The sequence below is a fragment of the Pongo abelii genome, chromosome 19 (assembly GCF_028885655.2).
Source record: "Pongo abelii isolate AG06213 chromosome 19, NHGRI_mPonAbe1-v2.0_pri, whole genome shotgun sequence".
NCBI lineage: Eukaryota > Metazoa > Chordata > Mammalia > Primates > Hominidae > Pongo > Pongo abelii.
The window spans coordinates 58,860,350-58,887,860 of record NC_072004.2 but is presented as its reverse complement, the minus strand read 5'-3'; the positions used below and the strand labels follow the sequence as shown (position 1 = coordinate 58,887,860).

General features: G+C 45.7%; 1 protein-coding gene across 2 annotated transcripts in view; it reads left to right on the top strand.

Annotated features, from left to right (window-relative positions):
* Positions 1-14,857, top strand: part of SCPEP1 (serine carboxypeptidase 1) — a 29,125-nt gene extending 14,268 nt beyond the window's left edge. Inside the window, exons 7-13 of one of the 2 annotated variants that reach the window (XM_002827340.4) lie at positions 3,203-3,240; positions 3,729-3,857; positions 5,185-5,278; positions 6,621-6,734; positions 9,089-9,226; positions 10,250-10,413; positions 14,259-14,857. In XM_002827340.4, coding sequence (XP_002827386.1) covers positions 3,203-3,240; positions 3,729-3,857; positions 5,185-5,278; positions 6,621-6,734; positions 9,089-9,226; positions 10,250-10,413; positions 14,259-14,321 — 740 coding nt within the window. In that variant the 3' untranslated portion in view covers positions 14,322-14,857. The remainder of the gene's footprint in view (positions 1-3,202; positions 3,241-3,728; positions 3,858-5,184; positions 5,279-6,620; positions 6,735-9,088; positions 9,227-10,249; positions 10,414-14,258) is intronic. The other variant, XM_009251584.4, reaches the window with a different exon arrangement.
* The last annotated feature ends 12,654 nt before the right edge of the window (positions 14,858-27,511 follow it).

The following is a 27,511-nucleotide window of genomic DNA, read 5'->3' as shown; positions in this document are numbered from 1 at the left end:
GTGGGTCATATAGTTCTTTTTGTGGGAGGCTGTCCTGTGCATTGTAGGATATTATCAGCGGCATCCTTGGCCTCTGCTCAGGAGATGCTAGTAGCACCACTCCAGTGTGACAACCAGAAATGTCTCCCTGGGGAACAAAACCATTCCTGATTGAGAACCATTGTTCTAACCTAACAAAACGTGATTTTTCCCAGGCAAAACCAAACTATCGAGTTAGAAATCAGAAGAGAGGCTGCCTAGGGGCAAGGGAGGGAAATAAGCAGGAAAGGGACATGAGGGAAATATATCTTGACTGCAGGGGGTGGTTACACGGGCATATGCATTCATCAAACTCTTCTGAAGGTACACTTGTGATTTGTGATTATGGCTCAGTTTTTTAAAAATAATCATTTATAAAAGGTAATATTTCCCCCTAAAAGATAGGGATTCGCTTGTTACAGAGCCATGTTCCCAATAACCATTACGACTTGGAATGGTTATTTCTTGCCCTCATGTTTGCCATCTGCAGGGTGGGACTGAAGTAGCATAAAACTGAGTCAGCATGAAGAGGAGGGCTGCTATTCGTTGATCTGTTTTTCCTTCCTGGATGGATCTCGTAGGACATCATAAAACTGCAGAAGCCTAGGTCAGAAGCATGAGAGTTTCTTGTCAGATCCTGCTCTTTTGTTCATGTTGACGGCAAGACAAAGTCTCCATCAGGTCTTGCAACCCAGAGGTGTGCTGTTTCATAACTGAGCATCCTCATTGGGAACACAGATAAGAGTTGTTTATGACTCAAAATTATGATGCTGGCCCTCTCACTTCCTCGTGGGGTCTCCTCAGTTTCACAGTAGCACTAAGTACTTTACATGTGCTAACTTCATGTAATCCTTACAACAACTCCATGGGATGGATGCTATTGTTATCCTAATTTTGTAAATGATGAAACTGAGACTTAGAGAGGTTAAGCAACTTTCTTAGAGTCACCTAGCTAAATGGTAGAACTGGGATTCAAATCCAGGCTGCAGGTACTGGAATCCAAGCAACCTAACCATCTTGCTACACTATCTCTCCAAGATCAGTACATTTCGTTTCCTGGCTTTGCAAGTGTTATTCGTCGTGTTTGGAATCTACCTTTTTCTCCTTGCTGTGACCCACTTTACCTTATGAATCTGTTTGTCTGGATCATAATCCATCCTTCCAGGTCCACTTTAAGTATTGCCCCTCTATCCCAGAAACATTGGTTTTTGAGGGAGAAGTATTGTTAATTTCCATGAACAATTGTTAATTGCTTGCTAGGTAGTAGATACTGTTCTAGGTGCTAGGCAAAGATACACAGATATGCTCCTGATCTTCAAGAAGGTCTTGATCTGCACTGTCACTAAGTCCATGTGACCATGTCAGTATGGTAACCGCTTGCCACATGTGACTATATAAATTTAATTATAATTTTTAAATACAATTTCATTTTTTCAGTGGCACTCTCCACACCCAAGTACTCCATAGACACATGTGGCTATTAGCTAGCATTTTTGGACTGCACAGATACAGAACACTTCTATTACTGTAGAAAGTTCTATTGAACAATGCAGGCCTACTTCAAAGGTTGGTAAACAAGGGCCCATGAGTCAAGTCTGCCCTGCCGCCTGCTCTGGTAAATAAGTTTTTTTTGTTTGTTTGTTTGTTTTTGTTTGTTTGTTTTGAGACGGAGTTTTGCTCTTGTTGCCCAGACTGGAGTGCAATGGCGCGATCTCGGCTCACTGCAACCTCCGCCTCCCAGGTTTAAGCGATTCTCCTGTCTCAGCCTCCTGAGTAGCTGGGATTACAGGTGCCCGCCACTACGCTTGGCTAATGTTTTTGGTATTTTTAGTGGAGATGGGGTTTCACCATGTTGGCCAGGCTGGTCTCCAACTCCTGACCTCAGGTGATCTGCCCGCCTCGGCCTCCCAAAGTGCTGGGATTATAGGCGTGAGCCACCGCACCCAGCCGGTAAAAGTTAATTTACTGTCTATTGCTGTTTGGAGGCTGTAAGAACAGAGTTGAGTAGTTGCAACCGAGATAGGCTGGCCTACAGGGCCAAAATTATTTACTATCTGTCCCTTTACAGAAAGTTTACCAGTCTCTGGCCCAGATCAAACAGGAAGTGGGATGCATCAGAGAACTGCAGCCAATCCTGTGTTTCAAGAAACTAAGAAACAAGTTTGAAGGTTAAGCCTGGGAGGTGATTAACAGCTAGGCCACGGAAGTCCTGGTGTGCTTGCATTTCTCAGAGTGTACTGTAAAAGAATACCAGTCCAGGCCAGGCGTGGTGGCTCACATCTGTAATCCCAGCACTTTGGGAGACCAAAGCGAGCAGATTGCTTGAGCCTAAAAGTTCGAGACCAGACTGGGCAACATGGACTTAGTTCCTGCAGAACTAAGACTACTTGAAACCTACTTTGAGACACTTTGCCTTAAGGAGCCATTGAATACTTTTAAGCTAAGGAGAGACATCCTCAAATGTGCTTTATAAGTTGAGGTCCTTGATTCTTTGTTGGCGTGTCTTTCAATAGCACTTGTCTTACCTAGTGATACAGTATTTAATAGTTGTGAGCTTGTCTAAACCAAGGTCAACTACTATTCTCTTTGAGGACAGGCATTATGTTACTCACATTTATATCTTAAGCTTTTGCTGCCTCCAGACCCTTAGTAAATTCTCAATATGTTCGTGGGATGGGAATAAGCCAGTTGGCAATATAGCCACTTGCATTGTTGCAAACTCATTAGTCATCTTCCTTATTTAGCTCCTTGGCAGAAGCTAATATCTCCAAACTGGAGGAGCAAATAAGATGCAGAGCAGAAATGTGAGGGTGGGGAAATATTTTAAGCTGTCAAAAGGCCTAGAGGTCCACAGATAAGAGCCTCCACCTGCATACCTACAGCCTACCTGTGGGGATGCTGTCATCGGCAATGACTCACTTGCTGGACCAGTATCAGGCCAAATTAATGTGCCATTAGTTCTAAGAGTCAACAGAAAGGCCCCCACACCCTTATTCCACCTTCCAGACACTGAGACATCAGCCCGCCTCCTGCATGGGTACAGGTGAATCGAGGAGCCTTCCAATCCAAAGCCACCAGGTTTCTTGCTTCTGTCTCTTTCTTCTTTAGAGAGAACACAGTAGGTTTGTCTTTGAAAAGACAGAGGTATGACATACTTGATTTGTACATATGTGGTTTCCTTTAGATTCGGTGCTCTCCTGGGGACCTTACCTGTACAGCATGGTAAGTAGATACACATCTGTGCCCTCTGGGCAAACAGCCCAGCAGATCTCTTCTGGCTGTGACCCCAGAAAAAGAGATGATGGATGAGTTTGCCTATGTGGTTGACACTACTTTTTAGGGACTAGTCATCCATATAGAGTTGGAGACCCAAAGCAAGAGCTCGCCTCAGGGACAAATTGAAAGAAAATCAGCACACATCACTTTTTTCCAGATATAAGAAACACATTTTTCCAATGCCCTAAATTTTTATTACAAAAATTTTCAAATATGCAGAAATGTTGAAAGATCACTGTGAATACCTACTTAGGTTCAGTTAACAATTTGCTGTGTTTCATCCAATAAACATGTGGCTTGTAACAATACACTTTGATATGTGAGCTCCCGTTCTCCTTCCTTCCCCTCTTTCTCCTACCCCTCCCTAACTGCAGCAATACCAGATTGATGTTCCCAAGTAAAGTGGGTCTTTTTGCTTTTGGTTTGCATTCCAGTCTCTTCTTGAAGACAAAGGTCTGGCAGAGGTGTCTAAGGTTGCAGAGCAAGTACTGAATGCCGTAAATAAGGGGCTCTACAGAGAGGCCACAGAGCTGTGGGGGAAAGCAGAAATGATCATTGAACAGGTAAAATGGGGAAACACTCAGAGGCCAGCCTGCTTGGCTTTTTCTGGTGGGTACAGGGCCCGTGGTTGGTGTTGTCAAACTTGGAGTCTATACTGAGGCTCCCCACATATCTGCAAATGATTGCATGCTAGATAATAAATCTCTTGGGTCTGAGCAGTGAAGTAGTGGCTCCTTACAGAGTCAGAAAGCCACCCAGGCCTGCAAGACTTGCTTGTCCTTCACTAAATGTATGGATTCTATTAAAAAAAAAAAAAAAAAAAAAAGACTGTCTTGCACAGATGAGTGTGTGGAGACAACACATTCCCTTATTGGGACCCTTGCCAAGCAACATTCTGACTCCAGAGAGCCAGAAGGAAAGAATGTGTAGGCTAAGGACTTGGGAGTGTAGGCCCCTCTGCAGCTCTGTTCTCCCTGTAAATTAACACCTAGGCCGTTGGTTTTTTCCCTGCAGGGCCTGATCACCGCTCATATGAGATGCTCACCACTCCAGGGAGAGTGGGCTGACACAGCTGGTTTCTGGGCCTTCAGAGCGGCATTTCTTTCTTTATTTTCTTTTTTCTTTTTTTCTTTTTTCCTTTATTTATTTATTTTTGAGACACAGTCTCGCTCTGTCGCCCAGGCTGGAGTGCAATGGCACAGTCTTGGCTCACTGCATCCTCTGCCTCCTGGGCTCAAGTGATTCTCCTGCCTCAGCCTCCCAAGTAGCTGAGATAATTGGCACGCACCACCACACCCAGCTAATTTTTATATTTTTAGTAGAGATGGGGTTTCACCGTGTTGCCCAGGCTGGTCTTGAACTCCTGACCTTAGGTGATCCACCCACCTCAGCCTCCCAAAGTGCTGGGATTACACGCGTGAGCCACCGCGCCCGGCCTCTTTCTTTCTTTCTTTTTTTTTTTTTTTTGAGACCAAGTCTGGCTCTGTCACCCACACTGTAGTGCAGTGGCCCGATCTCGGCTCACTGCAACCTCTGCCTCCTGGGTTTGAGTGATTCTCATGCCTCAGCCTCCAGAGTGGTTGGGACTACAGGTGAGCACCACCATGCCTGGCTGATTTTTGTGTTTTCAGTAGAGAGGGGTTTCACCATGTTGACCACGCTGGTCTCGAACTCCTGGGCTCAAGTGATCCACCCACCTCAGCCTCCCGAAGTGCTGGGATTACAGGCATGAGCCACTGGGCCCAACCAAAGCTGTATTTCTTCTGATCCAAGCAAATTTACAAAATTAAACCTGTCCTTGGATAAGATGAAGAGCCATGTGTCTTTCTGTTTGGCAGCTTTGATGATAGGAAAATGAAACAAACAGCCAAATAAACTTTTATATTTCAGAACACAGATGGGGTGAACTTCTATAACATCTTAACTAAAAGCACTCCCACGTCTACAATGGAGTCGAGTCTAGAATTCACACAGAGCCACCTAGGTGAGTGAACCTTGAAGTTATTAGTCCCTGCCTCAGCCTCCATGCAAAAAGAAACCTGTTTATTAAAAAAAAAAAAACAAAAAAAAAACTTTATTAACATATAATTTGCATACCATAAAATTAACTCACTGTAAGTGGTTTTCAGTATATTCCCAGAGTTGTGTAGTCATCACTACAATCCAGTTTTGGAGCATTTCCGTCACCTCAGATCCCACGTGTCCGCTTGCAGACAGTTCTCATTTCCACTCCCAGCCCCAGGCAACCACTCATCTGGCTTCTGTCTCTTTAGATTTGCCTTTTCTGGACATTTTATATAAATACAATCACACAATAGTTAGTCTTTTGCACTGGCTTCTGTCACATAGCATGATGTTTTTGAAGTTTAGAAACCAGCTTCCGTACACCAAATAACAACATCAATTCAAGGCTGAATTTAGTCATCTTTCAGCCAACCAAGAAGCATATAAAGGCTGCAGGATACCCTATGTTCCACTTCCTAGATGATTCTCTTTGGCCGTTCTGGAGAATCCCAATGGCCCCCAAGTCTATAGAATGTACAATCAATACTATTAGGTTGGTGCAAAAGTAACTGCGGTTTTTGACAGGTTTCAAGAATTATTAACTCACAACCAATGAAGCATTATTTCCCTTCCCACCCAGTTCCCTACCAACCCCGTATTTTGAATCAATTTTGACAAATCTATTTTTTCCCTTTTTTTTTTTTAAGAGATAGGGTTTCACTCTGTTGCCCAGGCTGGAGTACCATTGAAATTTAGAAATTTTGCCATTACTTTTAATGGCAAAAACCGCAGTTACTCTTGCACCAACCTAATAATAAAGCCTCTCCACTTTCAATGTGTTTCTGATTTCCTTCCTCCCGCTGGGGGTGAATCAAAGTGACGCTTTTCCTTTTCCAGCTGAATCTGAAACCCTCCCTCTTGCTGTGCAGCATCCCCAGCAGCTTGGTAAAGATGTCCTCATGGCCAGGTGCGGTGGCTCACACCTGTAATCCCAGCACTTTGGGAGGCTGAGGCAGGCGGATCATGAGGTCAAGAGATCGAGACCATCCTGGCCAACATGGTGAAACCCTGTCTCTACTAAAAATACAAAAATGAGCTGGGCATGGTGGCGGGTGCCTGTAGTTCCAGCTACTCGGGAGGCTGAGGCAGGAGAATTGCTTGAACCCAGGAGGTGGAGGTTTCAGTGAGCCGAGATCACGCCACTGCACTCCAGCCTGGCGACAGAGAGAGATTCTGTCTAAAAAAAAAAAAAAAAAAAAAAAAGATGTCCTCTTGGCCTTACTTCCAGTCCTTTGACTCACCATCTACCAGTTTGGTTTTAGTTCGTCTTTGTCAGCGCCACATGAGACACCTACAACAAGATGCCTTAAGCCAGCTCATGAATGGCCCCATCAGAAAGAAGCTCAAAATTATTCCTGAGGATCAATCCTGGGGAGGTACTTATATGACCTAATTAAGTGCCGTTTATATAGTTATGGGGAGAAAAGAGGTGCAAATTCAGAGACCTGAATTTGTAGGGTGGGTTTTGTTGTTGGTGATGATAGGTTATAGGTAAACAATATTACTGTCTACATTTTGTAGGTGAGTAAATAGATATAGAGACAGTGAATGACTTGTCAGGGCTGGATGCAGTGGCTCATGCCTATAATCCCACCACTATGGGAGACTGAGTTGAGAGGATTGCTTGAGGCCACAATTAAGCAACATAGTAAAACCCGATCTCTATTAAAAAAATAGAAAAATTAGCTGGGCATGGTGGCATGTGGCATATAGTCCTAACTACTTGGGAGGCTGAGGTAGGAGGATTGCTTGAACCCGGGAGTTTGAGGCTACAGTGAGCTATAATTGTGCCACTGCACTCCAGCCCGGGCAACAGAGAGAAACCCTCTTTCTTAAAAAGGGGAAAAAAAAGACTTGTCAAAATTGGTTCAAAATAAGGGGTTGGTAGGGAACTGAGTGGGGAGGGAAACAGTGTGTAATTGGTTGTGAGTTAATAATTGTTGAAGCCTAGTATGGGTACATCGGAGCATTGTACACTTCTCTTTTGTGTCCATTTGAAATTTTCCATAATAAAAAATTAAGATAAAAAAGCTACATCCAAGGCCACAGTTGGTTGCAGATGAGATTTCGCGCCAAAGGTCCTTGTAGGATGTCAGACACGCCCAGGTGCTTGGGCAGATTTTGACCAGCTCTCTCTTGCTGACCTCCCCAGGCATCCTGATGCTGGATATGGCCGGGCATTACTGCGTTCTGGTCTCAAGGCCATGGTGAGGAAATAATGAAATCCTTAGAGACCAGGGCCAGGTAGAAATCTTGGTTAAGTTCCTACTTTAGTCTTATAGGGAGGCCTTGAGCAAGCAGAGATCTCAGGTTTCTGAAGAGAAAACACTCCAAGCCTAAGAGGGTTTTGCTTCATGTGTGTTCAAGATACCCCAGGGATATGGGGTCAGTGGTCCTGCGGCTGCTGCTGGGAGCCTACAATTTGCTGCTGCTGGGAGCTTTCTCAGGGGACATGGGCCCTCCTCTCCCAACCTGCAGTCACCAGAGGGCTCATTCTATCCCTGGTTTTTTCATTACTCCTGAGTGCTGAGAGAATTTTAGAAATGAAGAAAAATTAGCTCAAATAAAAAGAGCTGGTTGTGGCCGGGTGTGGTGGCTCACGCCTGTAATCCCAGCATTTTGGGAGGCCGAGGTGGGCAGATCACCTGAGGTCAGGAGTTTGAGACCAGCCTGACCAACATGGAGAAACCCTGTCTCTACTAAAAATACAAAATTAGCCGGGTGGGGTGGCACATGCCTGTAATCCCAGCTACTTGGGAGGCTGAGGTGGGGGAATCGCTTGAACCCGAGAGGCAGAGATTGCGGTGAGCCAAGATTGTGCCATTGCACTCCAGCCTGGGCAATAAGAGTGAAACTCTGTCTGAAAAAAAAAAAAAAGAGCTGGGCGTGGTGGTGTGCACCTGTAGTCTCAGCTACTTGGGAGGCTGAAGTGGGAGGATCGCTTAAACCTGGGAGGTAGAGGCTGCAGTGAGCTGAGATTGTGCCCCTGTACTCCAGCCTGGGTGACAGGGTGAGACTCTGTCTCAAATAAGTAAATAAATAAATAAAAATTAAATTTTTTTAAAAAAAGACTCCTTATCTCCCAAGGTAATGAAGAAGAAAATGGGATGTTGCTTGTCAGATGCCTCCTTGGCAGTGACTAGCAAATAATGGTGGCTGCCACTGTTATTGCTGTCGTTCAGTGTTACGATAATGCTGAGGCGCAGGAGCTCGCAAGAGTATTAGCTCCTCTCTTGCCTGGGGCTTGTTATTCATTTGGCTTTCCTGAGGGCCAGCTCTGAATTGGTTTAGGTTTGATCTGGTTTATTATAAGGTAGGCCTACCTGTTCAGGACTTGAAACTTGGCCCTGGTGTTACTCAAAAAAACAGGAAAACTGACATTGGCCCAAAGCACAATTTATTCCCTGAGTGTACCAGCCTAATGAGTATTTCCTGGGCCTCTCCCTCCCTGTTTCCTTGGACAGTAGCCTATTCCAGGTGTCAATTCCTCATTAAAAATGGCGCCTGCTGTCATCACAAGCTCTCAAGAGAATGGACCACATGTGCTATTTATGTGTGCCTTACACCTGACCAGTCGGCACAAATTTCTGGGCTGGTTCATCCCTGTTTGTGAAGCATCTGTGCATTCAGTCGTTGTTCAGTGCTGGAGCCCAAGATGCTCTGGGCTGAAAGGTACCTCCCGTTCTGGCAGATTCCAAGCTACTCCGTCTTTCTCCTTCCCCATGTGCAGGCCAGGCTACCAACGTCTTTGTGAACATGGAGGAGGACTTCATGAAGCCAGTCATTAGCATTGTGGACGAGTTGCTGGAGGCAGGGATCAACGTGACCGTGTATAACGGACAGCTTGATCTCATCGTAGATACCATGGGTAGGAATTGACTCTGAGAGGCACATAGAGGCAGTTTTATGGGTTCAACTGGAAGGGAACTGGCCTTGGACATGTCAGTCTTGGGGCGGGTGATGTTGAAACGCCAGGTGGAAGGCCATTTCCCATTACATCCGTCTACCCCGACCTTGATTATTCAAAGAGTGGGGAGCTGCACATGGCTGTGACCCCTCAGAAGCCTGGGCCTATCCAGGTTTGGGGGCCCTTTGGTATGATTAAAGAAAAGAACACCACCTGTCTCTACCACAAAACTTAGAAAGACATTTTCCTGGTTATTGGGCAAATGCGCTATTTAATTAAGGGAGAGCCTCATTTTTGTGCGACATCACAGTCGATGTTAACCACTGCAGAGTGAATTAAAACTAAACCCTAACGACTGTAACCCTGAAGACCCAGGGGAAATGGTCTTTGTGGAATCCTAACTCCTGCCCTATCACCTACCACCTATTTAATTTGTTCACTTCCAAATTAAATAGGGCCTGGTGGAGGCTCAGAGACAGGTTCTCTGAACTGGCAGGCTAATTGAGGCACAGGGTCTGATGGATGTGACACACCTTGTGAAACCAGAAGGATTGAATATTTTTGTGACTGGTAAGCAAGGGACACCAAGGACAATTTGGAAAGCTGCTGCTTTCATCCCAGGTGATCCTTATCACTATCTCATTCCCGACATCTCTCAATCCTCCTCACAGGCCTGTCTGCCTCCAGAGGTCCCCAGTTCCCTTCCTAAAGAGCAGATGGTGGTGAGAGATGCAGAGGCAAAATCAGTCAGGCTTTTTGCAGCTGTTAGGTTTCTCCCAGCAGCCTAGGTTTCACTGGGGAGTCAGAAATGCAGATGCTCAGGCCCTACCCTGATCTTCTGAATCACAATTTGCATTTTAACAAGATCCTGAGTGAGTTTCATGCATACTGCAGTTTGGGAAGCACCAACTTTTAGGACCTAGACTTTTTTCCTACTCTACCCAGCTGTTAATGCCAGGCCTTTCTCTTTGTTCTTCTCACCAGGTCAGGAGGCCTGGGTGCGGAAACTGAAGTGGCCAGAACTGCCTAAATTCAGTCAGCTGAAGTGGAAGGCCCTGTACAGTGACCCTAAATCTTTGGAAACATCTGCTTTTGTCAAGTCCTACAAGAACCTTGCTTTCTACTGGATTCTGAAAGCTGGTCACATGGTGAGAGAGAGCTTTTGTTCCAGACTTAAAAATCATCCTGAGAGGGAAGCCACAGGCAGTTATTATACCTCTGTCCACTGCCCAGGTGGGTCTTGTAAGAAGTACGAGGGCCCGAGGGCCAGGTGCAGTGGCTCACGCCTGTAATCTCAGCACTTTGGGAGACCAAGGCAGGTGGATTGCTGGAGCCCAGGAGTTTGAGACCAGCCTGGGCCACATGGAGAAACCTTGTCTCTACAAAAAATATGAAAATTAGGCCAGGCACAGAGGCTCATGCCTGCAATCCCAGCACTTTGGGAGGCTGAGACGGCTGGATCGCTTGAGCTCAAGAGTTCAAGACCAGCCTTGGCAACGTGGCGAAACCCTGTCTCTACGAAAATTTACCATGTGTGGTAGCACATGTCTGTAATCCCAGCTACTTGGGAGGCTGAAGCATGAGAATCGCTTGAACCCGGGAGGTGGAGGCTGCAGTGAGCCGAGATAGCGCCACTGCACTCCAGCCTGGGCAACAAAGTGAGACTCTGTCTCATAAAAGAACAAAAATCAACCGGGCACGGTGGCACATGCCTGTGGTCTCAGCTGCTCAGGAGGCTGAGTGAGGTGGGCGGATTGATTGAGCCTGAAAGTTAGAAGCTATAGTGAGCCAAGATCATGCCACTGCAATCCAGCCTGGTTGACAGAGCGAGACCCTGTCTCAAAAAAAAAAAAAAAAGGAAAATTAAAAAAGAAATACTTAGGGCTTGGGAGTGTTTTGAGTTTCCTAACAAAATTCTGCTATTAGCACTAGGCACTGCGAGCACAAGGGTGAGTGGTGCCCAGTCCCTGTCCTCAAGGAGCTTGTGGTCTAGAGACAGGCAAGGAGACTGTCAACAGCATCGGGCGAGCAATGCTAAGAGGGGGCTTGGCTCAGGGAAGGGTGCCCTGCCCAGGCATGCAGATCTGGAAGATTGTGCCCCAAGTGATGCGTAGGAGTGATTTAAGGAAAGAGGAGGAGGTGGGGAGCATGGAGGGCAGTGAATACAAGGTCCACAGGAGCCTCAGACAGTGAGGCCTTGGAATGGACACTGGAGGGAGGTGGCTGCAGAGGGAGAATTTTCATACCACGCTAAGGAGTTCAGACAGTAGGGCACCAAGCAGGGGTTTTAAGCAAAGGAGTGAAATTAACAGATTTGTCCAAGAAATACCATTCTAGCAGTAGAGGGCATGGGGCAAGCCTGGGGCCAAGAACCAATCAATGAGACTGTCAGGTAAATCCAGAAAGGAGGAAAGTGGATGGATTTGGTAAAGTGTAAAGAAGGGAAAATTGGCAGGACTTGGTAATCATTTGGGGTGGAAAAGAACTGAAGGGTGGCTTGCAGGTTTCTGCTCCAGCATTGTTGTTTGGGATGGAGGGAATTTGCACAAGCTGAGTTTGAATTGCCTATAGAACAGAAGGCAGAAGAAGAGCCTACAAATGAGACTGAGAAAGGAGCAGCCAGATAAGTGAGAAGGGAGACCAGGGATGCGTGGCATCCCCAAAGCAGGGAGGGGCCCGCAGCGCCAGGTGAGAACTCAGGGGAAGGGCTGGAACATGAGTGATGATGTGTTTACACCGATGTCCTTGGCACCTGCGTTGGTGAGATATTTTGGTGAGGTGGCAAGCTCAGAAGCCAGAATGGAAAGACTGGAGAAAATGAATGAGTAGTGAGGAGAAGAGACAGTAGCTTCCTTTAAGAAGCCAGAGAAAGCAGCCCACTTTCAAAAGACACTTAATCTAGGCCAGGTGTGGTGGCTCACACCTGTAATCCCAGCATTTTGGGAGGTGAAGGCAGGTGGATCACCTGAGGTCAGGAGTTCGAGACCAGCCTGGCTAACATGGCTATCTTTACTAAAAATACAAAAATTAGCTGGGCATGATGGTGGGCACCTGTAATCCCAGCTACTCAGGAGGCTGAGGCAGGAGAATCGCTTGAACCTGGGAGGTGGAGGTTGCAGAGAGCCAAGATCATGCCATTGTATCCAGCTTGGGTGACAGAGTGAGACTCTGTCTCAAAAAGTAAATAAATAAATAAACAAACAGACTTAATCTAAAGGGAGAACAAACAAGGCAGCAGGGCACAGAGGGGAGGGCATTATTTATGGCTCTCAGGATCTGAGAACCTTCAATATTGACTAAAAAAAAAAAATTAGGAAGTCTTAGAGCAAAGCACTGTTACAGGTTGAGTACCCCTTATCTGAGATGTTTGGAACTTCTGATGTTTCAGATTTTTAATTTTTTTGGATTTTAGAATATTTGCATATCCATAATGAGATATCTTGGGGATGGGACCCAAGTCTAGGCAATGGAACTCATTTATGTTTCATATACACCTTATACACATAGACTGAAGGTACTTTTGTACAATATTTTAAATAATTTTGTGCATGAAGCAAAGTTTGTGTGCATTGAGTTATTAGAGAGCAAAGGGTGGCTATTTCAGCCACCCATGGCTCTTCAACCAATCTGTGGTTGTCGGGCATCATATCATTTCTGACTCCAAATGTATATGCTGCCGATAAGCAATCTTTTTCTTGCACATAGTCACACATAAGTACTTCACAGTAAGAAATACAACATACCATTAATACAGTGGAAAAACTGTGTTCAGAGTAACTGAGCAGCATAGTAGCATGACCGGAATACCTGTGTCAGCTGCTAGACAACAGCAACAGCAAGCAACAGCAGCTTTTGCTCTCTACCTACAATGCTGTGTTTTGATTAAAAGGTTACTGTACTGTAACCCCCTTGGGGATGCAGAAATAAACTGTGTGTTGTACGCCTGCATTTTGAATGCAGCCGCCCATGGGGCAGGTGTGAAATGTTCCACTTGTGGCCTCATGGTGGCACTCAAAAAGGCTGGAATTGTGGAGCATTTTGCATTTTCCAATGAGGGATGCTCAGCCTGCCCTAGAGAGAAGTCCCTGCCGAGGCTGGTAGGAGGGCATGGAACAAGCCAACCACGTGCTCGTATACTAGAGTTCAGGCCCATTTCCTCTTGGTTTGTCACATATAGAACAACAGATTAGTTGGGGACAGGCTTAAAATAGCCCTTGGAGACTGTTGTTAAGTCGTCCCCAAACCACTTCCCCTTTCATTGATTAAATGATATTTTAGGATGCCCCACCGTGCCTGTGCCTCCTGGGGACTCTTGGCTGAAGAGTCAAGGATGGGTGTGCCATAGAGAACCATGGAGCCAGGGAACTGCATAACAGGGAGACCATATACTCCAACCCCTTCTGTGTAGGGGAGAAACTGAGGCCTCTGCCCTTCCCCCTTTTGATGCTGTGTGGGAAGGAAATTTTAAAGGACTTATTCTAAAAATCTGAGAGAAAACAAAAGAAAGTTGAATAACTGCAAAAATCAGATGCCATCCAAAGGGCCCTGTTTGTTTTTATTATTTGTGGCTCTTTCCTGTGAGCTTCCTTCTCAGCCATTTCTCTATTCTCAATCCGGGATCCCTTCTAGACAGACTCCTTTAAAATGTTTAGAATCTTCCTTCTTCCTTGAACAGGCTAGGTCTAGTATCATGAGCATGACCCTTACCAAGAAATCAACAGATCAGCCCCAAATGGAGTAGAAGGTTCTTGTCTTAAATGCTGACTTCTCCAGGTCCCTCCCACCCAGCCCAGTCGGGGCCCAGAAGAGCTTTCATCCAGTGCAGGAGTCATTTTCAGGAAGGACCCTCTCTCAGGGATGTGCCCAGGTGTCTGCACAGGTTGCTGTCACAGAGCTGGCTCCCTTTTTGGGAGCAAGGTTTCAGGATGTTGCCTCTGACCCCAGCCCCAGGAATAGGACCAGGAGCACTAACTCAGATGTTGTTTTTTTCTAGGTTCCTTCTGACCAAGGGGACATGGCTCTAAAGATGATGAGACTGGTGACTCAGCAAGAATAGGATGGATGGAGCTGGAGATGAGCTGGTTTGGCCTTGGGGCACAGAGCTGAGCTGAGGCCACTGAAGCTGTAGGAAGCACCATTCTTCCCTGTATCTAACTGGGGCTGTGATCAAGAAGGTTCTGACCAGCTTCTGCAGAGGATAAAATCATTGTCTCTGGAGGCAATTTGGAAATTTCTGCTTCTTAAAAAAACTAAGATTTTTAAAAAAATTGATTTGTTTTAATCAAAATAAAGGATGATAACAGATATTACTTTTTCTTATGACAGAAGCAAATGATGTGATTTATAGAAAAACTGGGAAATACAGGTACCCAAAGAGTAAATCAACATCTGTATACCCCTTTCCCATGGGTAAGCACTGTTACCAATTTAGCATATGTCCTTGCAGATTTTTTTTTTTTTTTTGCTATATATACATATATATTTTTTACCAAAATGAATCATTACTCTATGTTGTTTTATTATTTGCTTGACATATCAGTATATCTGAAACACCTTTTCATGTCAATAAATGTTCTTCTGTAACATTTTTAATGGCTGTGGGGCATTCTACTTTATGGTCGTACTCTAGTTTATTTACAAAATTCCCAATTGCTTCCGACAAGTATAATAATTTCTAGTTTATTGCTATTATACATAGTGCTCTGTTGAATCAACCTGTTAGTTTTTTTGCACCTCCTTATTTTCTTAGAATAAATTCATAAAAGTGTAATTATTTAGTCAGAGGATTGCCACATTTCCTTAAAATCAAAATAATTAGCTCAGGACTTTTAACTTTTTATTCATAGCTCAAGAGCTACATAAGGAAGTTCGACGCCGTGGCTCACACCTATAAACCCAACACTTTGGGAGGTCGAGGCAGGAGGATTGCTTGAGCCCAGGAGTTCAAGAACAGCCTGGACAACATAGGGAGACCCCATTTCTACAAAAAAAATAAAAACATTAGCCGAGCATGGTGGCACACACCTGTAGTCCCAGATACTCAGGAGGCTGAGGCAGAAAGGTCACTTGAGCCAGGGAGGTTGATGTTGCAGTGAGCCATGATCAAGCCACTCACTCCAGCCTGGGTGACAGAGAGAGATCCCATCTCAAAATAAAAAAAAAAATCTGCATAGGGGATCTAAAGCTTCTAGGACTGTCTGAAAGGAATGTCACCTCTTGTAGTTGCAGGGCTGAGATTTTATTTACTTATTTATTTATTTATTTGAGACAGGGTCTCACTCTGACCCAGGCTGGAGTGCAGTGGCAAAATCATGCCTCAAGTGATCCTCCTGCCCCAGCCTCCCAAGTAGTTAGTACCACAGGCATGCACCACCACACCCAGCTAATTTTTAAAATTTTTTTGTAGAGTTGGAGTCTCACTATGTTGCCCAGGCTGGTCTTGAACTTCCAGGCTCTAGCAATCCACCTGCCTTGGGCTCCCAAAATGCTGGGATTACAGGCATGAATCATCAAGCCTGGCCAAAGGCTGAGGTTTAAAAAAACAGCCGGGCACTGTGGCTCACGCCTGTAATCCCAGCACTTTGGGAGGCCAAGGCGGGCGGATCATGAGGTCAGGAGATCGAGACCATCCTGGCTAAGACGGCGAAACCCTTCTCTACACACACACACACACACACACAAAATTAGCCAGGCGTGGTGGCGGGTGCCTGTAGTCCCAGCTACTCGGGAGGCTGAGGCAGGAGAATGGCGTGAACCCGGTAGGCAGTGCTTGCAGCGAGCTGAGATCGCGCCACTGTACTCCAGCCTGGGCAACAGAGCAAGACTGTCTCAAAAATAAATAAATAAATCAATTAAATTAAAAAAAATAAACCCAAAGCTTATTCCTGCAGACTGTGAGGAAACAGTTAACAGCAGGTTATGTCTACATGACCAGCCCCTTCAGACCCTGAGACTAAAAACAGGCTCCTGGGACAGATTACACATGTCTCTGTGGTTCACTGTTAGCAAGAACTCCAGTGTGCCCATGGAAAGGAAGAACCTTAGAAGCCTGTGCTGGATACACCTGGACGTCACCAATGTGTATCCTTTTTAGCTGCTGCTTTTGATGTGTATCTTCTGTTACAAAAATGTTAGCTATTAGTATAACCTGCTGCTGAGCCTTGTGAGTCTTGGTGAACCATCCAACAAAGCAGTGAATCATAAAGCAAGTTGAATTCCCAACCTCACAGAGTCTCTTCTGTTAAAAGTTAGTGCATTGGTTGAGAAGAAATGTAATTCTGAACATTGAGATGAGTCACCTGGGCAGATAAAGCTAGGGGACCTCAAACCTTTTTGGCCATTAGAAGCCGCCCTTCCATTGCTGTCTGGGCAGGTTAATCGTGTCTTGCCCTAAGATCTTGTAGTAAATCCCTAGACTTGCCCAGGGCTCTTATTCCTGCTGTATAACATTCTCCCTCAAACCACACCCCTACCTTCCTAGGGAATCCATGTGATCAGTTGACAAAGGAAGTCAACTCTCAGGCTTGATTTACAGACAGGGCTGCACAGTATGCATGCATCACCTGAATGTGCACAGCTATAGCACCATAGCTGCACTCCAGGACAGCCCTGAAAGATGGTATGAAGGGAAATCCTCCCAGTGGACAGAACTTGGAACAGTGCACTCAGCTCTTCATTTTCCCTGGAAGGGGAAATGAACAGAAGAATAAGTCTGCATCAATTCATGATTTAGCTGGGTATTCAGGGACTTGGAAGAAACTTGATTAGAAGGCTGGGCACAGTGGTTCATGCCTATAATACCAGCACTTTGAGAGGCTGAGGTGGGAGAATCCCTTGAGTCCAGGAGTTCAAGACCAGCTTGAGCAAGATGATAAGACCCTGTATCTACAGAAAATAAAAACATTAACTCAGCATGTTGGTGCACCTCTGTGGTTTCAGCTGTGTAGGAGGCTGAGGTAGGAGAATCACTTGAGCCCAGGAGGTTGGTTGAGGCTACAGCGAGCCGTATTTGTACTCCAGCCTGAGTGACAGGGTGAGACCTTGTCTCAAAAAGAAAAAAAACTTGATTAGAAAATTGATGACAAGAAGCTCTGAGGAAGAGGTATGAGATTAGATCTCTGAATGCCCGAGTATGAAGATCATTGTTTTCCATCTGAATACTCAACTAGGGCAAGGGAAGATTTTAATAATCAGGTGGGTAGATGACCCGTTCTGTGGCTATTAGCCTCCTTCAGCCACTCCTGTAGACTCATGAACAAAGTGGCCGTGGCGGCAGGGATGGAGGCTATGCATGGGCTTGGCAACATGGACTTCCACTCACTAAAGGTGACCTGGTCACAGCCACTGCTGACTGCCCCATCTGCCAGCAGAAGAAACAACACTGAGCCCCTAATGTGGCATCACTGCTGAAGAGATCAGCCAGCTACCTGGTGTTAGGCTGATTACATTGGACCACTTTTATTATGAGGCAGCACTGTGTTTTCAATGGAATTAACACTTGCTCTGGACATAGATGTGCCTTCCTTTCCCACAATGCTTCTGCCAAAACTAGCATCTGTGGACCTACGGAGTCCCTTATCCATGACTATGGTATTCACAGCAAATGAAAGGCAGCAGCGAATTTATACATGTGGAATTGACTGCTCTCACCATGTTCCCCATCCTCTTGAAGCAACTGTCTTAACAGATGGTTGAATGACTGAAAATTCAGTTACAGTGCCAGCTAGGTGGGGATAGATTGCAGGGCTGGGGCACTGCCCTCCAGTATGTGGTACATGCTCTAAATCAACAGCGTTGTTTCTCCCAGGATTCATGAGTCCAGTTATCAAGGGATAAAAATGAAAGCGACTCCTCTCACTGTTAACCCTAGTGATCCAGTGGTAGAATTTTTGCTTCCCATCCCTGCAACTTTAGGTTTTGCTGGTCTAGAGGTCTTAGTTACAACGAGAGAAATGTTTTCTCTAGGAGACACAGCAGATAATCCGTGGAACTAGAGCTTGAAGCCACCATCTGGCCTCTTTGGGCACTGCATCAACAGGCAAAGTGCTGTCTGCAGTGATTGATCCTGACTATCAAGAGGAAATGGGGTTGCTCCTACACAATGGATGTAAGAAGGGAGAATGCAGGAGATCCTTTGGGGCACCCCCTAGTACTGCCATATCCTCTGATTAAGGTCAATGGAGAGCTACAACAACCCAATTAAGACCGCTAATGGCCCAGACCCTTCACAAAAGATTTAAGTCATTCCATCAGGCAAAAAGCCATGACCAACTGAAGTGCTTGCCGAGGGCAAAATACACACGGAATAAATCATAGATGAGGGCAGTCATAAGTACTATGACCTTGTGACCCACTGTAGAACGAGGACTGTAATAATTATGAGTATTTCTTTCTTCTTTTGATGTGAATCTATTTTAATAAATATTAACAAAAAAACTTTTTTTCGAGACAGGGTTATGCTCTGTCAACCAGGCTGAAATGCAGCAGCACAATCACAGCTCACTGCAGCCTTGACCCCCCACCTCCCCGGGCTCAAGTGATCCTCCTACCTCAGCCCCCCCAGTAGCTGGGACTGCAGGCATGCACCAACATGCCCAGCTAATTTCTGTATTTTTTATAGAGATGAAGTTTTACCATGTTGCCCAGGCTAGTCTGAAACTCCTGGGCTCAAGTGATCTGCCCGCCTCTGCCTCCCAAAATGCTGGGATTACAGGCGTAAGCCACCGCCGCATCTGGTGAACCAAATATTTTTGTTTTTATCTCTCATTCCTTTATCATCTCTGATGTGCTAATAGTATTTAATCTTTTTTATTTTTCTTTTTTAAGACGGTCTTGCTCTGTCACCGAGGCTGCAGTGCAGTGGTGCAATCACGGCTCACTGCAGCCTCAATCTCCTGGCTCAAATGATCCTCCTAGGTAGCTGTGACTACAGGTGCACACCATTGTGCCTGGCTTTTTTTTTTTTTTTTTTTTTTTTTTTTTTTTTTTTTTTTGAGACAGGGTGTTGCTATGTTACCCAGGCTGGTCTTCAACTCCTGGCTTCAAGCAATTCTCACGCCTTGGCCTTCCAAAATGCTTGTACCTAACTTTACATATAAATATTTATATCACAAGATGTCACGCAAGGAATGTGAAACAGCTAGTAAAAGAATGAACATCATCCAAAGATAAAAAATGGACTCTGATTCTCTTCTGGGGAAAAAGATGTGTATTTCTGGGTATAGGAAGGACAGTTGTGTCATGGTAAGCAGAGTATGACTTTGTTATTGACTTTATTTGGAGAGTAAGTGTGGTTTAAGGCAATGTTATGGGTGCCAGGTTGACCAGGGGTGGACTGTAGTGTTTTTGTAATGTTTCAACTTGCCTAGGCTAACTTCTTCAGAATTACCTTTCTTGTATGTTTCTGATTAGGGTGGCCCACAAGAGAAATTCTTGGGAAAATGTGGAGGGTGAACTGAAGCAGCAACCGTTTTTCACTCATGCATGTTGTTTTTCTGCTGGCTCAGCTCAGCTGAGCTCAGCTGCTCCCCCTTCCCTCGGATCCTCCTAGAGCATGTCCGCTTCCCGGGCCAGGTGAGTGTGCTTAGCACTAAGAGGGACCCAAGAACTGACATGCATTTCAATCCCATGGACTCCATCTCTTGCTTGTGGGATTCACATTGTTCTTGTCCTTCTCCACTTTACATTCCTTGTTCCTTCCTGACTGCTTGCCCTGTGTACTTCAATCTCCAGCATCAGATTTGGAGACAAAAGGCTTACGAAGACTCCTTAACCAGCTCCACATTGCATAAGCCAAATTCCTGTTACACCTTCCCCCATACGCACAGCTGTGCACATGCAAACACGCACACACTGTTCTGCTGCTCAAATTGAATCCTTTTTTATTTCTGAGATAGAGTCTTTCTTTGTCACTCAGGCTCTCGGGCAGTGGTGCGATCACAGCCACCTTGAACTCCTGGGCTCAAGCCATCCTCCTGCCTCGGCCTCCCAAGTAGCTGGGACTATAGGTGTGTGCTACCAGTCCCAGCTAATTCTTTTATTTATTTATTTATTTATTTATTTATTTATTCACTTACTTACTTACTTACTTATTTTGAGACAGAGTCTCACTCTGTCACCAGGCTGGAGTGCAGTGGCATGATCTCGGTTCACTGCTACCTCCGCCTCCTGGATTCAAGTGATTCTCCTGCCTCAGCCTCCTGAGTAGCTGAGATTACAGATGCGTGCTATGATGCCCAGCTAATTTTTGTATTTTTAGTAGAGACGAGTTTTCGCCATGTTGGCCAGGCTGGTCTCCAACTCCTGGCCTCATGTAACCTGCCCATTTCAGCCTCCCAAAGTGTTGGGATTACAGGCGTGAGCACTGCACCCGGCCACCAGCTAATTCTTTTTTAAGTTTTATTTTTCTAGAGACAGGGTCTGGCTATGTTGGCCTGGCTGGTCTCAAACTCCTGCCCTCAAGCAATCCTTCCACCTCAGCCTCCCAAAGTACTAGGATTACAGGCAGGGACCACTGTGCTCAGCTGCTGACTGAATCCTGATTGATATAAAACTTTATTATTTTAATGGCTTCAAAATTCTCCACAATTGGAATCTGCATATTTGATGTCTTTCTGTTGCCCATACTTGTGAGCAACAATTGATCAGATACAAAACTCTCAGTCACGTCATTCTTAGTGTTGCCATCTAATGTTGCTGAGAAATTTGAAACCAATTCGCCTCTTTTTCATCTTTGTAAATAATGAGTTTATTTTGTTTATTTTTTATTATTTATTTATTTATTTATTTTGAGACAGGGTCTCACTCTGGTTGCCCAGGCTGGAGTGCAGTGGTGTGATATTGGCTCACTGCCGCCCCGATCTCCCGGGCTCAGGTGATTCTCCCACCTCAGCCTCTCAAGTAGCTGAGACTGCAGGGTCCTGCCGCCAAGCCCAGCAAATTTTTTTTGTATTTTTAGTAGAGACTGCGTCTTACCATGTTACCCAGGCTGAACTCGAACTCCTGGACTGAAGCTATCCGCCCTCCTTGGGCTCCCAAAGTGCGGGGATTACAGATGTGAGCCACCACACCTAGCCAACCAGTTTAATAAATGGATGCTGTAAATCTTTTTGTTAAATTATGTAAACCGGGAACGTCTGATGGTTACATTGATGTTTAGCTTTTAATTAATTTTGCCTGATGTGTCGTGAGCTTTTAGATCCCCAGGCTCTGATCTTCAGTTCAGCAGTGCTTTCCAGTATTTATCTGAATATTGTTTTAAGATCTTTTTCCCACTTTGTTGTCCTTTAGCTTTCATTCTAGATACTTTTTCTCCAGACTCCCATCAACATCATTACTTCGTTTTCGGTAATGTTACTCTAGACTTTGAGTTTCTTTTTTTTCTTTTTCTTTTCTTTTTTTTTTTTTTTTGAGATGGAGTCTCCGTTCGTCGCCAAGGCTGGAGTGCAGTGGCACGATCCCAGCTCACTGCAACCTCCGCCTCCCGGGTTCAAGCAATTCTCCTGCCTCAGCCTCCTAAGTAGCTGGGACTACAGGTGCCCACCACCATGCCTGGCTAATTTTTGTATTTTTAGTAGAGATGGGGTTTCACCATGTTGGCCAGGATGGTCTTGATCTCTTGACCTCGTGATCTGCCTGCCTCGGCCTCCCAGAGTGCTGGGATTACAGGCGTGAGTCACTGCACCCGGTGAGACTTTGAGTTTCTAAAGGATTCTTAACTTCTATAATTATCTTTCTCCCTAATTTATTTTCCCTAGTTATGCCAGCTGCTGCTTCACCTTATCTTTTCATCTCATTTTACATTTCTTATTTCATGGGCTTCCGGTTTGCTTTAATTTCCTTGAGAGGGAAAAAAGTATTTGTAGTTTCCCAGTGCAAAGCTTCCGAGGAATGTTCCTCATTTATCTTTTGTACTTTGTGTTAATTTCCTCCATTTTAGTTGCAGGTGTTTTTTTCCCCATGTTTATGTGCTTGCTTTTTTATGTGTATGTATCTTTGAATGAGGGCAGTTATATAATCATCTAATTGATTATCTGGTTATTTTTCAGATTGTCCACTTAATTCTCATTCAGGAAGCCTAGATGTGGCGGAGCTATATGGTCCTCACAGTTCTTCAGTTGCCTAAGGGCGGTGAATGCCCAGCTCTTGGATAATAATTATTGGAAACTTATTTCCTGTGTCCCTTAGGACTTAGGGAGTGTTTCCTTCCTAATGACATAAGTGCTCAGAATTTGTTGTGTTCCCAGCTTCAGGATGAACCCAAAACTTTGGTAAGATGCAAAGTCCATGAGAAATCCAGGGACTCCTTATTTGATGAATATATTAGTTATCTATTACTATGTAAAAAATTACGCAGAAGGCCAGGCATGCTGGCTCATGCCTGTAATTCTAGCACTTTGGGAAGCCAAGGTGGAAGGGTTGCTTGAAGCCAGGAGTTCAAAACAAGCCTGGTTAATATAGAGAGGCCCTGTCCCTTTTAATTTTTAAAAAATTAAAATAAAATAATTACCCAGAAACTTGGTGGCTTAAAGCAACATTTATTATCTGACGGTTTCTGTAAGTGACGAGTCCGGCTGTGGCTTAGCTGGGTCCTCTACTTTAGGATCTCTACAAGACTGCAATCAAGGGTTGGCCAGGGCTGCAGTCATCTCAAGGCCCAACTAGGGTAGAATGTGCTTCCAAGTTCAGCCATGAGGTTATTGGCACGATTCAGTTCCTCATAGGCTGTTGGGCTGAAGGACTCCCTTAATTACTTGTCATGTGGACCCTTCCATGGGCAGCTCACAATATGGCAGCTGGCTTCATCAGATAGACACAGAGAAAGAAAGTGAGAGAGCCAGAGAGAGAGAGCATGGGCAAATATGCAAGACAAAGGTCACGGTGTTTTTTTTTTTTTTTGGAGACGGAGTCCCCCAGGCTGGAGTGCAGTGGCGCGATCTCGGTTCACTGCAAGCTCCGCCTCCCGGGTTCATGCCATTCTCCTGCCTCAGCCTCCCGAGTAGCTGGGACTACAGGCACCCACCACCAGGCCCGGCTAATTTTTTGTATTTTTAGTAGAGACGGGGTTTCACCATGTTAGCCAGGATGGTCTTGATCTCCTGACCTCATGATCTGCCCGCCTCGGCTTCCCAAAGTGTTGGGATTACAGGCGTGAGCCACCGCGCCCGGCCTAGGTCACGATCTTTTATAATGAAATCTCAGAAGTGACATCTTATCACTTTTGCCTCTTCTTTAGAAGCAAGTCTTTAAGGAGGACTTAGAAACAAGGAAAGGGGAAGAAACCTCTTCTCTCCCAGCTCCTCAACCCTCAACACTGAATGTTGCATGTGCCCGGCTTTCTGGAAACCTCCTGCCCCTTCCACCTAGCTACTTTCTGATTTCTCTTCAGCTCTCAGAATAAATATGAATCTCTCAAGAAGCCCTCTCTGATCCCCCAGACTAAGGTAGAACCCTCTTTTGCTCACTCTCTAAGCACTCTACCTGTACTTTGTAATCCTCAGTCTTCTTAAGACAGAGTAGAAACAGGGCTTGTTTTCAGCTCACCTGCTCTAGAGCATTCTTTCATGCATCCCCACTGATTCCAAAACCCACACCACTACCTCACTCCTCTTTTACTTAAAGAATTCCAGCATGGTTCTTAGGAGATAATGAAGGTTGTGGAGTGTCCTGCCTAGGGAAGGGATGCTGCACAATTGATCTGCAGCCTTGCTGCTGCAGGCCAGACCACCAAGGGGCCCATTACTCAAGATAGCCATCGCAACTAGATATGCTGCCTTGCATACCCCACCCCTCTCAGGCTTTGCTCAGCCCAGCCTGCATATCCTACCCTGCTGTCAATCCCCATGCTTTGCATAATTAAAAAAAAAAAAGCCCTTCTGGCTCTCTATGCCTCCCTTACCTTAGGACATAAGCTCCAAGGAGGCCTTGTCTGGGAAACCTTTTTCAGGCTCAGGTCAATTTCTATTGCTTTGAGAGCCCAAGAACCCATGGTTGGTAACATGTTCTTTGAGGGCTCATCTGGGATCAGGGGACATGGGGAGATTTTTCTCCCGCTAGGGGGGAGACTTGAGGGCTGATGGGACTGCTGGACAATATCTCTTAGTGGCTGACAGCAGCTGCCTGAACTTTTGACTCAGTGTCACCACAATGGATCAGTCTCCAGCCCCTTGGAACTCCTCGCCCACCCCTCAAGGCCACACTTTTCTCCCTTCCTTTTTTCTGTCTTTCTCTCCTATCCCTTTTCTATTTTTTCTGTCACTTGGGGTGCTTTGCCCCTCCTCTTCTAATCCCTACTGGTTTGGGTCGCCTTATTAGACATACATGAGGGATGGATTGATGTGATTTTCCTGATTTACTCGTCTGGGTCACTTGAATAAACATCCACACAGGACAAATTAAACATCCCACAGCAGGCAGTGGGATGAGTCACACCTGTCCCCTGGCCTAAGTTGATTTGGGTTCAAGTCCCAAGAAAATCTCTCTCTCTCTCTTTAGGAGTCTGTCTGAATGTGTAGTCCTGCTGGTTTGGGGAGACTGCCTGAGACAGGGTGCCAGAAACGCCCGGCTAGCTTTCAGGAAGGCACCAGGAGGCCTGGGTGTGATGGTCAGTATTGGTTTTCTAAACACTGAGGGAAGTTCGGAACACAAACCGTTAACTTACTACAAAATTAAGAAATTTAAGAGGCTTTGGCCTGTGGTTCTGAGATAGTATTATGGGATCTTTGGGGTGTCACTTTTCTGGCTGGAAACCTCTGGCTGGTGGCCCCTTTGACCGGGTTCTTGTCCTGAGTCCAGGAAGAATGAGGTACAGAGACAAGTGGAAGGTGAACAAGATGAAGAGGAGCTTTATTGAGTGCTACAATAGCTCAGAGGAGACCTGCAGTGGGTAGCTCCTCTGTAGGCAGGTCATCTCGTCGGGTGTTCAGCTCTCAGCACAGAGAAGGCCCTCAAGAGGGAAGCTCCGCTCTGCAACTGGTCATCCTGAAGTCTGTGGCTCTCAGCAGAGAGGGTAGCTCCTCTCTGCAGCTGATCATCCTGTCATCTCCAGCTCTCAGCAGAGAGGGTAGCTCCTCTCTGCAGCTGGTCATCCCATCACCTCTCCATTCTCTGCCCTGGTCTGGCTGAGCCCGGGGCTTTTAGGGATCTCAGAGGGGAGGAAGTGTATGCCGATTGGTCCATGGGCCAGCTCAGAAGAGGCACCACAAGTCCCCACTCCTGGGGGCTCAGGAAGGCCCCCCTGCCCTTTTAGGCTCAGAAGTGTCTGCCCTTCTGCCGGGCTTCTCCCTGCTGTTGGCTCCCGCTCCAATTCTGCCATGATGCCCGTTAGAGACAAACTGCTCCAAAAAGCTTCTTGGTGCTGCCCGCCCCTCCCCACTCTGCAACTCCTCTCCATGCTGCCCCAAGCCTCTTTACATTTCTAAGCCCTTATCTAGGCACTGCAGTGAACCCAGCAGACTTTACCTATCAGGACTTGCTGCTATAAAGCAAACCCCAATTACAAACCATCCAGACCCCACAGGGGGAGGTCGTGGGAAGCATCAACAAACTTTACCTACATCGTCTGGTACCATAAATGTCACAGGTGATATGTGGCAGAGTTAACCAACAAACGACCCCGGGGTCTCTCTCCCCCATATAAACCCCTCATTTTGTAAGCTCAGGGCTGCCTCCTCTGTCTGTAACAGAGCAGCCAGCAGGTTCAATAAACTTACTTGCCTGAACTTGGGTCTCTCTCTCTCGTCCTTTCTCTTGGCTGACCTTACAATGCCTGGCTAATTTTTGCATTTTTTGGTAGAGATGGGGTTTCACCATGTGGGCTAGGCTGGTTTTGAACTCCTGATCTCAAGTGATCCACCTGCCTTGGCCTCCCAAAGTGCTGGGATTACAGGCGTGAGCCACTGCACCCAGCCAAAGCATAACAATTTTTTTTTTTTTTTTGAGACGGAGTCTCGCTCTGTCACCCAGGCTGGAGTGCAGTGGTGCGATCTTGGCTCACTGCAAGCTCCGCCTCCTGGGTTCACGCCATTCTCCTGCCTCAGCCTCCCAAGTACCTGGGACTACAGGCGCCCACCACCACACCCGGCTAATATTTTGTGGTTTTTTTAGTAGAGACGGGGTTTCACCATGTTAGCCAAGATGGTCTCCATACCCTGACCTAGTGATCCACCCACCTCAGCCTCCCAAAGTACAGGGATTACAGGCGTGAGCCACCGTGCCCAGCCCAAAGCATAACAATCTTAAAAGCATGTATTGTTATGAATATTGGGACATCTGGACTTCCCATCATTGTAAGAATGTGTCTTTTACAGGTATCCTCAAGCTGTTTCCTGAACTGTAAACATCTCATGACTGTGGGTTGTGACAAGCATGGAATGCGCCTTATTAGTCTCGAGATGAGCTGAACTCAAAATGGCATCACCCTGGCTCTGCTATGCTCCTATTTCCCTAACATAACCCCCAAAATTATAACTGGAGAGATCCCTCTCAAAATCTAAGGTTTTGCTCATTTTGCATTGCATTACCTGATCATCTTGACTCTTGGGGGCATCAAAAATTACCCTGCATTATAAAAAAAATTTTAGCATTGATGTTTAATATCTAGGTAGGAAATAGTCTCCTTTGACTCCATGGCTCACATCCAGGTGATGCTGATGCAAGGGGTGGGCTCCTAAGGCCTTGGGTAGCTCCATCCCTGTGGCTCTGTGGGGTCCAGCCCCCAAAGCTGCTTTCACGGTAGGCGTTGAGTGCCCCGGGCTTTTCCAGGCACATGGTGCAAGCTCTTGGTGGATCTACCATTCTAGGGTCTGGAGGATGGTGGTTCTCTTCTCACAACTCCACTAGGCAGTGCTCCATTGAGGACTGAGTGTGGGGGCTCCAAGTTATCTTGGGACCTCCAAAGGAGAATTCACCCATTTCATATAGGCATTTGCAGGCAGAGATAAATCCATGGCTGGGCTCCAGGCTTTAAACAATCTAATCTGAGATTCCTATGGAACAAAGTTCTAGCAAAGCCAATTTAAAAAGAGCTTATATGACAAATAATTATTCTTGCTGCACTTTATGCAAATAATCAGGCCAAGTATAATATGACTAAAACTTATTTTGCAAACACATTGGTCCTACCATGACTTGTCTTTGATTAAAAATGAAAGACTGGAGAAAAAATATTATTATAATACACCTGCTATTAGGTTCTAGTCTTGTCTGTTATTTTTGAGTTTTTTTAAATATGATTGTTACAACATGGAC